Source organism: Thamnophis sirtalis, unplaced genomic scaffold (assembly GCF_051295495.1).
Source record: "Thamnophis sirtalis isolate CommonGarterSnake01/CBP01778 unplaced genomic scaffold, rThaSir2_p1.2 scaffold_5, whole genome shotgun sequence".
Classification (NCBI taxonomy): domain Eukaryota; kingdom Metazoa; phylum Chordata; class Lepidosauria; order Squamata; family Natricidae; genus Thamnophis; species Thamnophis sirtalis.
Window position 1 is genome coordinate 50,666,763 of NW_028261385.1, and position 15,043 is coordinate 50,681,805.

The 15,043-nt window shown below is 38.5% G+C and overlaps 1 protein-coding gene across 6 annotated transcripts in view; it reads left to right on the forward strand.

Moving 5' to 3' along the window:
• The window catches only part of APC (APC regulator of Wnt signaling pathway), an 85,322-nt gene that overhangs the window by 51,374 nt on the left and 18,905 nt on the right, over positions 1–15,043 (forward strand). For all 6 annotated transcript variants that reach the window (XM_087715806.1, XM_087715810.1, XM_087715809.1 and 3 more), the window contains 2 exons: positions 4,179–4,283; positions 10,535–10,633. In XM_087715806.1, the coding sequence (XP_087571932.1) occupies positions 4,179–4,283; positions 10,535–10,633 (204 nt within the window). The remainder of the gene's footprint in view (positions 1–4,178; positions 4,284–10,534; positions 10,634–15,043) is intronic.

The following is a 15,043-nucleotide window of genomic DNA, read 5'->3' on the forward strand; positions in this document are numbered from 1 at the left end:
TCATTGTAAAATTTTGCACAAAGAATTGTACTTCTATGTAGAAGTCATTCCTTTTAAAGTTATATTTTTGGGCTCCATAGATTAAAATTAATAGACAACAGTAAAACTTTCATGGCATTTCATTTCTTTGAAACCAGGTATTGTCTGCTTTAAAAATGAAGGACCCATTTTGTTTTAGTAGTTCTAGATTCTACCTAGGAAAAGAACAAAAATGAGAAGGAATAACAGCATTATATGAGTGGTGTTAGGTTTATCATTTTGGGATGATAGTAGTAAGATATTTATTAGAAAAATAATTTTAAAAGGAAGTATACTATTTTTGGCCCAATAAATCTGATTTTACCAAGGATAGGAGTTGTAATTCCATACAATTACTGAATCCATTATTGACTACAGTTTAAAATTCAGGGAAATCCTGGGTTCTTAAAACTTTTATCTGCAGAATATAATAAGTGATAATGTCTGATTTTAGTAGAGAAAAAATAAATATTAGTATTGGAAGAAACCAATGTTATTAAACAGTAAGGAATATTCTTTTATGATGAACCAAGCAGAACAGCAATGAGATGTTTTTAAAAGCACCAGGATAGCTGTAACTATCTTTGATAAATTCAACACTAAATCACAGTTGACTCGTGTACCATCTTCTGTTCAAATGTGTATACACTTCAAATGTAAGTCCAAATGTGTATACGCTTCAAGAGTAGATAACAGCTTGACTTAAAGCTGTGTATGTGGTAATTCCTAACCTAATTTATACACCAGAATAGAGCCAAAGGGAGGGAAAAAAGAAGTAGAAAGTAAGAACAAAAGGGAAGGGAGGAAAAGGAGCGGGAAGGAAGAGAGAAAAGCAGATCCCCATAAGAAGATCAGATGTCTACAATACTCAGGTATCAGCATGTGGAAGCCCTCAAAGCCAATTACACTTGAATTACCTTAAAGCAATCAGGCCTATGTTTGTTTTTGTACTCTTCATGTTCAGTTCTTGGAGTTCCTCAGAAAGGAGCTGTAACATGCTGCCAACCACACAATAGTAAGGCAACCTGTTCTGCCCCCCCTCCGTCCGGTGAGTAACGCCGACACAAGCTTACTGTTAGCCACACTTTATTCACAGTAATTACTCACAGACAAGATGTTGGCAGCAACCTAGACTCCCACAGATAAGAGATACAATACACACAAGAGCTTCTCCAGCTTGGTATAAACGATTGTGTCCTGCAAAAGGTCTCCTCCCAAAGTCTCTTCTTATATATTCTCTTGGGAGGAGCCAAACCACAACCACCTGGGCTTGCTTATCTCTTATGAGTCTGTCTCCATAATTGCTGCCTCTGTTTCTCCTCCCTTCTCTGCCTGGACAAACTCCCTTTGATCTTCACCACTGCTCCATGCCTCAGGCGCCTCCTGGTGGCCAACCAGCCTCTCTGATCCCTGCTCAGAGTCTGAACCCTGCCCAGGGTCCTCCACATCTTCCAGAGCCAACTCATAGGGTCCCTCGCTATCGGAGTCTATCGGCAGCTCCAATGGCTCCTGCTGGGCCACAACAACAACTATATGAAGTATAAACTTTTTAGTAGTCACTGGATGGAAGCATCTAATAGATAATAGAACTTCTTTGCTATCATCCAGTGATTCCTGTTTTTGCAGTCCCTGTATGCTGCAGAGTTGTTGGAGAAGTGAACAGAACTGCCCTACAGGTTGAAATATTAACTGAGCATATTTGCTTTCACCCTATGTAACATGCAGTAAAAATAAAAGACCTATATAAGAATATAAGTAGTTTAAGAGGAGAACCTGGGTGTTTGTAGGAACAGACATTATGAAAACTAAACGAATTATTCACAAAATTTTAAAGAGGAAAAGATTTAAATACCTTTCTGCATCTATCAAAATAAGAAAAGATGGATGGATAAGTATGTGGACAAAGGACCTCATAACAGTCAGTGTGAGCCTTTCCTTCCTTTTTACTTTTTCGTGAGATTTTGGTGCAACCAAATTAGCAGGACTGCATTTCTGCTCCAGGTTTATCCAAGGATAAACTTTTTTTTTTTTTTTTTTGAAGCAGATGTTTTGGGAGGAGATTCTGGTTATTGTTCACCAGGGAGGAAGAAAGGGAAATTATGAAAAAGGCAGGAATACTAAAACTGGACTGAACAAAATACTACTGTGGTGATCTGGGATGGTATTCATTTACTTTCCCTTCTGGTTCGCAAATGCTTCACTTGCACGCGCCCTGTCCATGCACTCGCCCCGTCCGCACATGTACTCAGCCTTACACCCATGCGTTTTGGCTTGAAAATGTGCCCGAATAGGGCAGCATAGAGCCGGTGCCAGTGCATGGGCCCACCGCGATTTCCACTACCAGTTTGGGTGAAATACCACCTCTGGTGGTTATACTTAATGGGCCAGAGAAAGGATACAGCATTTGGTTGATGATTGCTGGCACTGAAGAACAACACAACTGCAAAAGTTAGAATCCAGTAATAGAATAAGAGCTAGAAACAACTATCAAGCTCAGCAGCTTTCCTTCCTCCCAGCAAGACACTGCAAACACACACACACACACACACACACACACACACACACACACACACAAAACACACTCCACAATGGCAACTTCAGCCAGAGACTTGGCTAAAAAATTTGGAAAATGCCAACCAGCAACCAGGTCACCCAAATCTGAGATGACTAGGAGTTAGGATGAGGTGAAGAGAACAGTTGCATTCCATGGCAGGAACAGCAACCAAGGACAGAAGGTTAACTAAAATCTAAGAAAGTATTGGCAATTCAAAGACATGGAAATAAGGTGTAACTATTGGAGTAAGCATACATTCTCTCTCTCTTCCCCACCCCCCCACCCCCAATAAATCCCTGCATCAAAAGAAGATAAAATTCACTTACCTGTGGTCGGTCTACCATTTTCCCTACAGAATATATGAGTACAGACTTGAAACAAGATAAGACAAGAAAATGGCAATAATAACAAAAAAGGGAGTTGGGGAAGGAAAGTAGAGACCTTTAAAGGAAGATAGATGAAATTACAGGAAAACCTGCAGGAATACTCAAGAATAAACATAAAAGTGATCTTATAGATGCAAATAAGGTTTAAAAGGAGATGGAATGATTACTAAAATCTTTTAGAAATAGGGTCATAACATGAGAGAATCATTTGTGATAGAAGATCCTTCATAGCAACCACAACCAGGATCAGCAATTTGATCATTGAGTGAGATATCGCATGACCATGACTGCACTTAGGATTTTACTTCAGCTTTTCCTTTTTCCCAAACTCCTTGGAATGCTCACCCCAGCCCTGGGACAATTAACAAGAAGGGAATTAATGTTGTGTTTATTTTCATTGGAGGGAATGGGATTACAAGAGAGTAAGCAGGAAGACAATGTGGCATACACATCGAAAGAATTGTCCATGCATCATTTGCTTAGCATGCTTGGGGCTGGAGAGCTTTTAAAATCCTGTATTATAGAGATGTCCCCATAAAATATGCATAAATAGCTCTGAGCAGTAATAGGTTCTATATGCTATTCTACATTTCAGTCAGGTTTTTTTAAAAATAATGTTGCTTTTATAAATAAAGAAGCTATAAACTCTTTATTTATAAATTTAGTGAGGTTTTTTTCCAGGGGAAAATTGATAGTTTTGCATGTCTAATTGGAAGTTAAGCTAGGGACAATTTATTCTTTGCTGTTAAAATGGATGCTTCAATATAGGTCATCCTATAACTGAAGCATTAAAAAATGCTTTTTAAACTGAAGTTCTGTGTACATTTTCATGACAATATTTATTTGTATTATATTTATTGCTTTAGTTGTAGCCTCCAGTAAATGCGTAGATCATGTGACAAAGCAGCTTGTTCTAATTCTGTTACATTTCTGAAAGTGATGTGAGCACAGCTGGTGGAAGATGGTGTCTTGTGTCTCACAGCAGATCCTTTGTCTTCTAGAGCTATAATCCTCAGAGGACATGCTTCACTTTCATTCTGCAGTTTTGCTTAGGCAGCCAGTCTCGAGTGCTAATTATTGAGACTGGGGATTATAAAATGCAAAGTGCACTTTGGTGGCATGTAAAACTACTGCATTGATTTGTTCAGTTTTTAGAAGATTTTGCATGATGAAGTATATTTGATCTCTATGCATAATGCCAGAAATTCTTGCATTAACAGAGAACAGCTCCAAGCAAGCATGGTGCAAGTTCGCATGAATCTGAAAGGCAAAATGAATGTCAAGGAGCAGCTGAAATCATTGTGGCAACTGCTGGCAGTAGCCAGGTAAGGCTATACATCGTGCTTAAAAATGTGGTGGTCTTGTAGGTTAGAGGTAGTAATTCTGTAATAGCAACTGTACCTGCATGAATTATTTCATTTTTGTTAAACCAGAAAGCTAGCGTGCCACTGGAAGAGATGAGCTCTCATTAATCTGCTACAGAAGATTTTTTTTTCTAAACTGAAATATTTTAACATTTCACATTGTGATAGTATAATTCTTGTTCAAAGAGATGTTATGCATACATTGGAAGGAAAAGGAATAAATGTATCTTTCAATTTGGCTCATCATTTGTAATATGAATATGTGAGTCAAAGGAATATTATTTTCGATTGTGGAATGATTTTGAAATAGATTTGTTTTTCTCAAAAAGTGGAATTTTGTAAACCAAATAATTATATCATTCTGGGGGATTGTTGAAAGGGGATATATTTTTTAAAAATGTGTTCTGTGTTATACAGTATTAATTTGGATATAGTCCAGCCCTACCAATATACATGGCAGGGATTATCTAATTTAATATCTGCATCTTGCTTTTAAGAGTATAATATGCTTTGGAACGTCTACATTAATATATATTACAGTATATATATACTGTAATTATTATAATTGATTTTCATAAATCAATTTTTAGAAATCTATAAAATTGTATAAAACTCTCTGTGTATATAGAGAGAGGTGATTTTATGTAATGCTACATAATGTATGTATTACATTACATGTAATAGTATTATTTACCAGATATAGCTAAAATGCATTTTTAATTTTTTTTCTCTCTGCTCTTTTGGAACAACAAAGATCCATTGCTAAATTCTAATGCAAAGTTAATTTAAAAGTTTAAAAAAAAGTGAGGAGGACATATTATAAATAACATAACCTCACTATTGGTCTTTGTTGTTGTTGTTGCTTTATTACATTTTTTTAAATTATTTGTGTACTGAAACCTAAATGTATCTCAAATCAGCAAAAAATATTAAACAGATTTCCTTTTTAATAAGAAAAGTACCATCATAATATGTTTTAAGTAACAAGATTTCAATGTGTGAATTTTTATTTTTTATTTGTTCGTTTTTATAGAAAATAACATTAAAAATGAGGTGGCTTAAAATGAGATGCGATAAAACCACTGAATTAAAAAATGTAAAAGTAAGTCAGAGCAGTAGTAATGTTCAGATAGCAAAAATAAAGTTACTGAAAAAGTGATATCACTACAAAGTAATTCAGTATTTGTACAGCTAATATGCTGCCTCAATTTTGTGGCCTCTCTAATGGTTAAACATAGGTTTCTCAGTTTTATTCAAAGTGCTGGTTATCATCAACAGAGAAATACACTATATTGCCAAAAGTATTCGCTCACCCATCCAAATAATCAGAATCAGGTATTCCAATCACTTCCATGGCCACAGGAATTGATAAAATCAAGTACTTAGACATGCAGACTGTTTTTACAAACATTTGTGAAAAAATGGGTTGCTCTCAGGAGCTCAGTGAATTCCAGCGTGGAACTATGATAGAATGCCACCTGTGCAACAAATCCAATCGTGAAATTTCCTCGCTCCTAAATGTTCCAGTCAACTATCAGCTGTATTATAAGAACGTGGAAGTGTTTGGGAATGACAGCAACTCAGCCACGAAGTGGTAGGCCACGTAAACCGACGGAGTGGGGTCAGTGGATGCTGAGGCGCATAGTCAAAGAGGTCGCCAACTTTCTGCAGAGTCAATCGCTACAGACCTTCAAACGTCATGTGGCCTTCAGATTAGCTCAAGAATAGTGCGCAGAGAGCTTGATGGAATGGTTTTCCATGGCCGAGCAGCTGCATCCAAGCCATACATCACTATGTGCAATGCAAAGCGTCAGATGCAGTGGTGTAAAGCACGCTGCCCCTGGACTCAAGAGCAGTAGAGATGCATTCTGTGGAGTGACGAATCGCGCTTCTCCATCTGGCAATCTGATGGACGAGCCTGGGTTTGGTGGGTGCCAGGAGAACGGTACTTGTCTGACTGCATTGTGCCAAGTGTAAAGTTTGGTGGAGGGGGGATTATGGTGTGGGGTTGTTTTTCAGGAGCTGGGCTTGGCCCCTTAGTTTCAGTGAAAGGAATTCTGAATGCTTCAGCATCCCAAGACATTTTGGACAATTCCATGCTCCCATCTTTGTGGGAACAGTTTGGAGCTGGCCCCTTCCTCTTCCAACATGATTGTGCACCAGTGCACAAAGCAAGGTCCATAAAGACATGGATAACAGAATCTGGTGTGGATGAACTTGATTGGTCTGCACAGAGTCCTGACCTCAACCCAATAGAACACTTTTGGGATGAATTAGAATGGAGACTGAGAGCCAGGCCTTCTCGTCCAACATCAGTGTGTGACCTCACAAATGCGCTTCTGGAAGAATGGTCAAAAATTCCCATAAACACACTCCTAAACCTTGTGGACAGCCTTCCCAGAAGAAGTATTCTTCTGTTATAACTGCAAAGGGTGGACCAACGTCATATTGAACCCTATGGATTAGGAATGGGATGTCACGTACAGTAAGGTCATATGCGAGTAAAGGCAGGTGAGCGAATACTTTTGGCAATATAGTATATATGCTGTTATACTGGGATACTGCCTTCCCAAAATTATTCAGTCCAGTCACCTGAAGAAGGTCTGTCGAGAATCCTCCTTGCAGGAAGTGCTTAGAACTTGAGTTAGATCAGTGGTCGCCAATCTTTCTGGCTTGACAGACAGGCAAAGGCAGCTCAGGGAAAGGAATGGTTTTGTGTGGGTGCGCCATTTTCATAAATGCAGCTTTGTGCGCACACATGCACTTACCCACCACTTCTGCAGCCCAGTACTGAATGAGCTGTGGGCTAGGATCGGGCCACAGACCACGGTTAAATGACAAGCCTTCTGTGTAGTGACCACTTAAACTAGAATCTGCTTTCCTGGAGAAATATGCAACACTCTTTCTTCCTTAATATTTCTCAAGTCAATGAAAAATTTGGAAATCATAAAAATCAATGAAATCATATTTGGTCATAGTTGATTTAATATAGCCATTCCATCTTTGCATATTTTGTCTTTAACTTTTAATATCTTCTGTTCTTATACATCTTTTTTGTACTCTGCCCAGAGTCTTGGAATGGGGATAGTCTATGATTATTGAAAATAAAGAAATCCATAGCTTTTGGGTTGTTTATCCTATACAATAATTCAAAACCATACAAAATCTCACAATAAAAACAAAATAATCTGTTGTAACATCATATGCAATGATCATTTCCCAGATAATCATCAGCTAATTCAACCACAGCATAATAAAACGATTCCTGGAAGGCTCTGTGGAAAAATAGTGTTTTAACTCTTTCCTGAATATTAATGTTCTGTAATTGAGCTTTGATTGCTTCAATTTTATTATATATTTGGTATTAATACTAGTTCTGCCTTCAGCGACTCAGATCCAGAGAATTATAGAAATAGATAGTAGTTTTCTCCCTTCTTCTAGTGGTAGGTGTTTAGTTTCCTAGACCGTCAGAAATCAAAGCTTCTATTCAAGGAATCTTTGAACAATTATTCCTTTTTTAAGTTATCTATGGCAAACTACGCTAGTTCAAGAGGACCCCTAGAGTAATATGGGGTCCTTCTTAAGGGGAAGAGGATACCTTTAATTATCTTCCACTGGTGTGTTTCATAGTAAAATTGTATGTAAGGCCATCTTCAAGTTCAACTGGTGATTTCATGGATAAATTCATATAAATTTCTTGGCAAAGTACAACAATATCTTGCATCTTCCAAAATGTTTTTCAGATTGCTACCTTTGGGATTTCCTGGTCCTAGTACAATTGATTCAGTGGTGGGTTCCAGGAGGTATGCCCCAGTACAGGCGTACCGGAGCCTGCCCGGAGCACCGGATACCTTTCCGGTACACTGCTCCGTAGTGCCCGCCCGCGCTCCTTACCTATCTTTAAAGTCTTCGATATTTATGCGCACAGTGCGTACAGCGCCTGCATGACACTCTGCTGAGCAGCTGGAGCACTGCGGAGGCTCGCAGAGGTGTCGCTGGATGGTAAGACGCATGTGCGCACTGCGCATGTGTGTGCACACACGGTGCATGTCCATGTGGACAACACCGGGCCTGTTCCATCCGTACCAGTTGGAACGGGATCCAGAACCCACCATTGAATTGATTACAGACAATTCAGCTGGAATTGAGCCTTTTGACAGATTCTACTCCAATATACGTATGATGCCTATTGTACAATTCCTTTTCATGTCAATCCAAGTTATGTAAAACATATTTGCAAAGCAAATTTGATCATAAGAATCAGTTTGGTCTAGTGGTTAAGGCACCAGGCTAGAAACCAAGAGACACTGAGTTGAGTTTGTGAGTGTGAGTCACTTTCTCTGAGTCCAACTCACTTCAGAGGTTTATTGTTGTAGGGAAAAAGGGAGAAGGTAGAAGTATTGTGTGTGTTCACTGCCTTAAGTTATTTAGAAAAATGACAAAGTTGGGAAATAAATAAATATTTTTGACATCAAAATCTGTAGTTATTTTTGTGATGTAAAATAGCTGTGCCCAGTGGTGAAATTCAATTTTTTTTACTACCGGTTCTGTGGGCGTGGCTTGGTGGGCGTGGCAGGGGAAGGATACTGCAAAATCCCCATTCCCACCCCTCTCTGGGGCCAGCTCAAAGGTGGTATTTATTGGTTCGCCAAACTACTCCAAATTTCCGCTAGCGGTTCTCCAGAACTTGTCAGAACCTGCTGAATTTCACCCCTGTCTGTGCCGTTGCAAAGCTCACATACTACTTTGCTTGATGCCGTTATAATCTATATCTCCTACTATTTAATGGATTCTTTTCTTTTTATTTATGCAACTGATATTTACTGATATTGATGCATTTTCACCTTAATATTTCTTTGTTTGGTTTTATTTCATTTATACTGCTCCCCCCTCCCCTCTGGAAGACTCTGTTTAAAATATCAGCCCTATTTTAGAACTCTGCCATCCCCTTTACTCTGCTAATAAATTATTTTTAGAAATCAAGATTACTATTTCCCTGCTGTAAGCTTGTATAATGGTGTGTCTTGGATTTAGGTCTTGTTGTTCCACGTATATCCGGTTCCATCTATCCATGTGACTCCTGAAAAGCTTTGAAATCATTAGTTCTACCTTATACTGCAGAATATTTGCCAATCTGGAAGCTATGTTATTCCCACTCATTCAATAAAAAGGTGGGATGGATTCATTTATAAAGGTGATAGGTGTAGTGCTAGAAGATCTGAAAGACCAAGTTAGGGGCAGATAATGATGGAGAAAATCTATCTGGTTGCTAAGAGTCAACACTGAACTGACAGCATTTAATCAATCGGTCAATTGAAAATGAAATCCTACAAAAGAACCTGTTTTTGCATAAGTGGGAAATTCCCCTCCCCTGTATACTATACTGGCTTGTTATAACATATCAAATAAAAATCTAAACAATAAGATAGGAGCTTCAGTGAAAGAACTGCAGTATAAGATTATGCATTGCCGGCATTTGATTCCATTTAGATTGGCACACATAGATCAGACTTTTTTTTTCAATTGTTGGTGAGGTTGTCCAAAAAGTGGGCTCAATTTCAATTGTGATAGTCATTCGATAAAGGTATGCCCTTACGGCATAACATTTCTTTAGAATTAAGTACTGCTATTAAATAAACAATCAAATGATTCCCAGATGTAGATTTACTGCATTTATTTACGTCTCACACTAAAAAAATGAGACGCTTATTTATCTATTTAATATAAGCAGATAAAATAATAATTGCCCAACATTGAAAATCTCTTAAACAATTAAGATATGGATTAACAAATCCAGTTCAATTGCTAATTTACAAAAAAAAATCATAGGCATTATTAAAATAATAAAACATTCAAAGCAGGACCCGCTTCTAATCAGGTTTGGATGGGTTTTATAGTTTATTTCAAAAGCAATAGGGCAGTCTATAATGTGATAACGTTTATGATAAATTGTACATCTACAGTACATATTTCTTTACTTATTTTTTAAATAGATTTTAAAAATATTTTCTATGTATCTTTTCTCTATGCATCTTGGATTTATGTTATTTTGTTACTTGATAATGCTTGTTAATCATAGTTCAGTAAAATATATATACAAAAATAAAGAAATATTTACTGAATTGACTTCTTATTTACTGTAACAGTAAGTTCCACATTTGCATTGTGCTAATATTTTAACCCACTTATAACCCTATTTCTTAAACTTACAGAGTTCAACTGCTCGGATGGACCATGAAACATCCAGTGTTATGAGTTCTAATAGTAATTACTCTGTTCCTCGAAGACTGACAAGTCACTTGGGTACCAAGGTAATCAACTTTTTCTGTAGATTTGCTAATTCTCCATTTTATAATTAAAATATATATATTTACATCTGCACTGACCTATCTGAATTTATAATCAGCAATGGACGCTCCAGTCCCGTGATGGCGAACCTATGGCATGTATGCCACAGGTGGGTTGCACTTACTATCACTACTGTTTGCTATCACGCAGTGTGCGCAATCCACCACCCCTGCAACAACCAGCTTGCACAGGCACCGCACGGTATGGGCATGTGCGCAATTTGCCTTTTACCGTAAAAACAGGTATTGAGGGTGGACGGGCCAAAAGAGCCACCGTACCGGTTTGCTATCAGCTGCTCCGGGCCACTACCAGTTCGACTGAATCGGCAGCAACCAACCTCTGCACAAGTGGCACGTGGAGCTCTCTGTAGCCGTCGCTCAGCTCAATTCCACCAGGCATGCGTGCGCCTCCTGCTGGCCAGCTGATTTTCACTTCTACTTTAGACTGAAATTCAGGGTGAAATGTATAGATAGAGGTATAAAGATCAACTTTTATTATAATGAAGCAACCTGAAAATGTCCATAATTAATATATAACTCCAGAAATGGACACCTAGTATATAAGTTAGTGGTCAATATTATTTTTAATAGTGATTTTCAGGTCTAACAGTATCTGTAACATTTTAATATACATCCTGAAAGAAGTTGAGTGAGTCATCAGATATGCAGATGCTCTGTTAATGCTGGTACCATCAAGGGCAAGCTGATACCATCCAGATGTTTTAGATTTCAATTTGCTTAAGTGTTTGCTATGTAAAATTTGCATATTCTGCTATAGTCAGTATAATGAGATTTGCAGTTCTACACAGCTGTAAGATTTAAATCTGTTACGTGTACTGTGCTTACTAATATATTCTCATCCTAAAGTTACTCAGTTGCCATCCCTTATTGTAAGGGGGGGCAGGGGGGAAAGTCCCTTGATAGAGTTTCATTTTAAAATGATAAAGTTAAAAGAGTTTTTAGCCCATTGACTCCAGTTTCCTGCTTGGTCTTTGACTTACTTGACTTAAGTCTTTAGCGTCGGTACGGCATTGCCAATCCCTTCTCTGTAGAGTCGCATGCATCCCGGAACGGGATCCATGATTCTAGGCTTGGTGCAGGAATTAATAGTCTCTCCAACAGATGGCTATTTCATCTGCTTGAATATATGCAATAAAAGACAACCCACCATTTCTCTGATGTGATGCTACTATTGGGTTATTTTTACTGCTTGGAATTCAATGCTTTTTTGTTGCCAAAAAAACATTTTTGGATGAAATCTTCATCTTCTGTATAGTGTTCTTTGAGAAATTTGGAGAAGGCTATCTTGCATTATTCTTGGTTCCTTCCATATTTCTTCATTGTGCTAAGTTTCTAAAATGTCTGATTGCCCTCATTGCTTTTCTCTAAACTTGTGTGTTAAATTTGAGTGTTATTTATTTGCGTCTTCAAAGTGTGATAGCCAGGATTGAACACACATTCAAGGAGGGAGCTGACTTATAGAAAAAAGATGAAATGTTTTTCTTATCATTTGTATTTGCATTTTTGATAACCACATTACACAGCTAATTTATATTCAGTTTTCAAAATCTTTTTTACAATATTATCAAGTCTGAGAATATATTCTCTATCCTATATCTGTCCATTTGAATTTTGTTTCCTAAGTGAAATGTTTTGCATTTGATCATGTTCAGTTGCATTGTTATTACCAGCCCATTTAATTGATCTGTTAAGACAAAAATTTGGTTCTGTCTTCTACTGAATTGATGTAATGATATGTGGAAAGACCTTGGGAGACCTGATGCCAGGGTCAACAGTAAACAGCCCAAACAAAGAATCTCTAAGACCACCCCAGGACAAGCCACTAGAATATAAACTGAGAGCAAATCTCACTCCTTACTAGCATTGATGGTGCTACCTAGTTTGGGTAATGAAACATCTACCAAAAAACAACCAAGCTCAGAGAGCACCAAGAACCATTTATAAATCAGTCTCTTTATCATCTGCTCTAGAATTTTCCAGATATTAATATCAGACAATATGATATGTGTTCTCCAGATAAAGACAGATTTGCCCACCTCCAAACCTTTGCCACTTTACCGTGTCTTCAGGGTTTTTCAAAACTAATTATGGTATAAAACTTCACACGACCTATTAGATCTCACCGATTGGGCCTCCTCCGGGTTCCATCTGCGGGTCAATGCCGTCTGGCGACCACGCGGAGGAGGGCCTTCTCGGTGGCAGCTCTGACCCTATGGAACGATCTCCCCGTGGAGATTTGTACCCTCACCACTCTCCAGACCTTCCGCACAGCCATTAGAACCTGGCTATCCCACCAGGCCTGGGGCTAAGATTGTACCCTCCCGAATGGTATGAATGTTGTGTTCTCTTTTAATTATGTGTTGTCGTACATGTAAAAGTCTGTTTCCCCTTTCCCTTCTGGATGTGAGCCGCCCTGAGTCCCCCCAGGGAAAAGGGCGGCATACAAATAAACTCCTGAATCCTGAATCCTTCAGCCAGAACCACTTTTGCAAATATATGGCCAGGCTTCAGTGAGAGAAATTTGACTGGCCAACTTTGTACAAGCTGATTTGTCTATTTTGGGAGCATTCACATGTGTATGAAAAAGAATAGTGGGCAATAATGCACTTTTGATTCTTTGGAATCAAAAGTCTTAGGGGTCTTATTTCTACCACATAATGAGAAAGTGTGTAGTTACAATGACTGTGGCAAATTTGTCAAATTCGTTTTACAACAAATTTGTACCACTGACTAGTCCTAGGGTTTTTCCTCATGGCAGAGTTATTGGCTTCAGTAATAAAGAAGAGGAGTTGCAGGGTGAAACAGGAAGGAATAACTTTCCGGCTGCATCCTGGCCCACATGCTGCCCTCCCAACCTGTCAGCTGGGTATTTTTGGACAGAGTTTTAGCAGTCTTCCAAAAGATTGATAAATAGGTTCTCTGATCTTCCTGGCACTAGGGCTAAAAGGGGAAAGCAGCAGAATGCTTTTGATCTCACCCAGCTCATAAATATAACAAAACAATAGGTGCTGCCAGGGAGTGGCATTCTGCAGTGAGTGATTAATTGACAACCAAAATTATTGCCTCGATAGTTGCAAAATGACATTAGCACAAGAAAATTAGTGAAAACAGTAGAAATGTTTCATGCTTAATCTCCCATTAAGATCCTGGACTAATAGATTCAAACTCTAAATTGAAAGAGCAGGGCATGACTGATACTGATTTCTGCAATTTGGAACCAGCAGTCTTTTGGATATCTTCACATGTGTTCAAAGGAGTAGACAAGCAGGCCCAGATTAAGGCAAATTGATGCCTTAAGCAAAGCCTAACAGTAGTACCTCTCGGCCCTTTCATTGGTTCACTGACAAGACATTAAGATTCCATAAGTGCTGAAAACTAAAATTGAGTGTGACAGTGAAAGAATTTAGGTCATGGTAGCTAGGAGGAAAAAACTCTAGTGCCCCCTCTGTGGTGCATTAATCACATGCTTATTTTGCTTAATATTTAATCCAGGGATAGGGATAAGGTCAGGTAATCAGTTACCTGTACAGAACCGTGACAGCAGGCTGAATCACCTGACCTAGAATCCGAGCAGGAAAAGATCCTAAGCCTTCACACAAATATCAAGTGAGTAGAACAGAAATGTTCAGCGAGGTTCCTTAAAAGAAAGGCAAGACTCAGGAAGATAGATGTATCTGACTCAGAGCAGAGCTATAAAAGAGCTTTGGCATCAGACTACTGTTAGCAAAAATCTTTCTGGTCTCAGAGATGACGACTGGTGCAAGACTATAGAATGAACTCTGACTCCTGGATCTTAAGATTTGCCTGCATGAAACTTAGTAAAGCTTGTTCAGTTTTCTTGACTGCTTTTATTCCTGCACTATAGTGAAATATATAGTTGCCATAAAGAGCTCAAAGTCTAACTTTCTGCACTTGTATAACACAGGAGGGGTTTCTCCTGCAGCCCAAGTAGTAATGACTGTGGAAGGCAGTACCCAGTGACCGGACAGGAGTGGGAAAATATTTTCAGAAGCCTCAAACAGCCAATAAGACTTCCAGAAATGCTAGATGATTTCTTTTATTCACCTAGATTTGTGTTGAGAGATTATACAAAATGCTACTTTAAAAATATAGCTCTATGTTCATTTTAGGATTGGTATAAAAGAAAGGCTGTGTAGTGAGGATAGTTCTTCTAAAAATGGATAATGGGACATATTTGTCTCACACAGGCACACAAAGATAATCCTCTTAGTCTATAGCCGTGTTGGCGAAATGTGGCATGCGGAGCCATTCATTAGGGCACGCGAGGCCTTCTTTTGAGGATGTTTTTCGCCCTTCGGAGGCTTCCTTAAAGCCTCCGGAGTGCAAAAAACC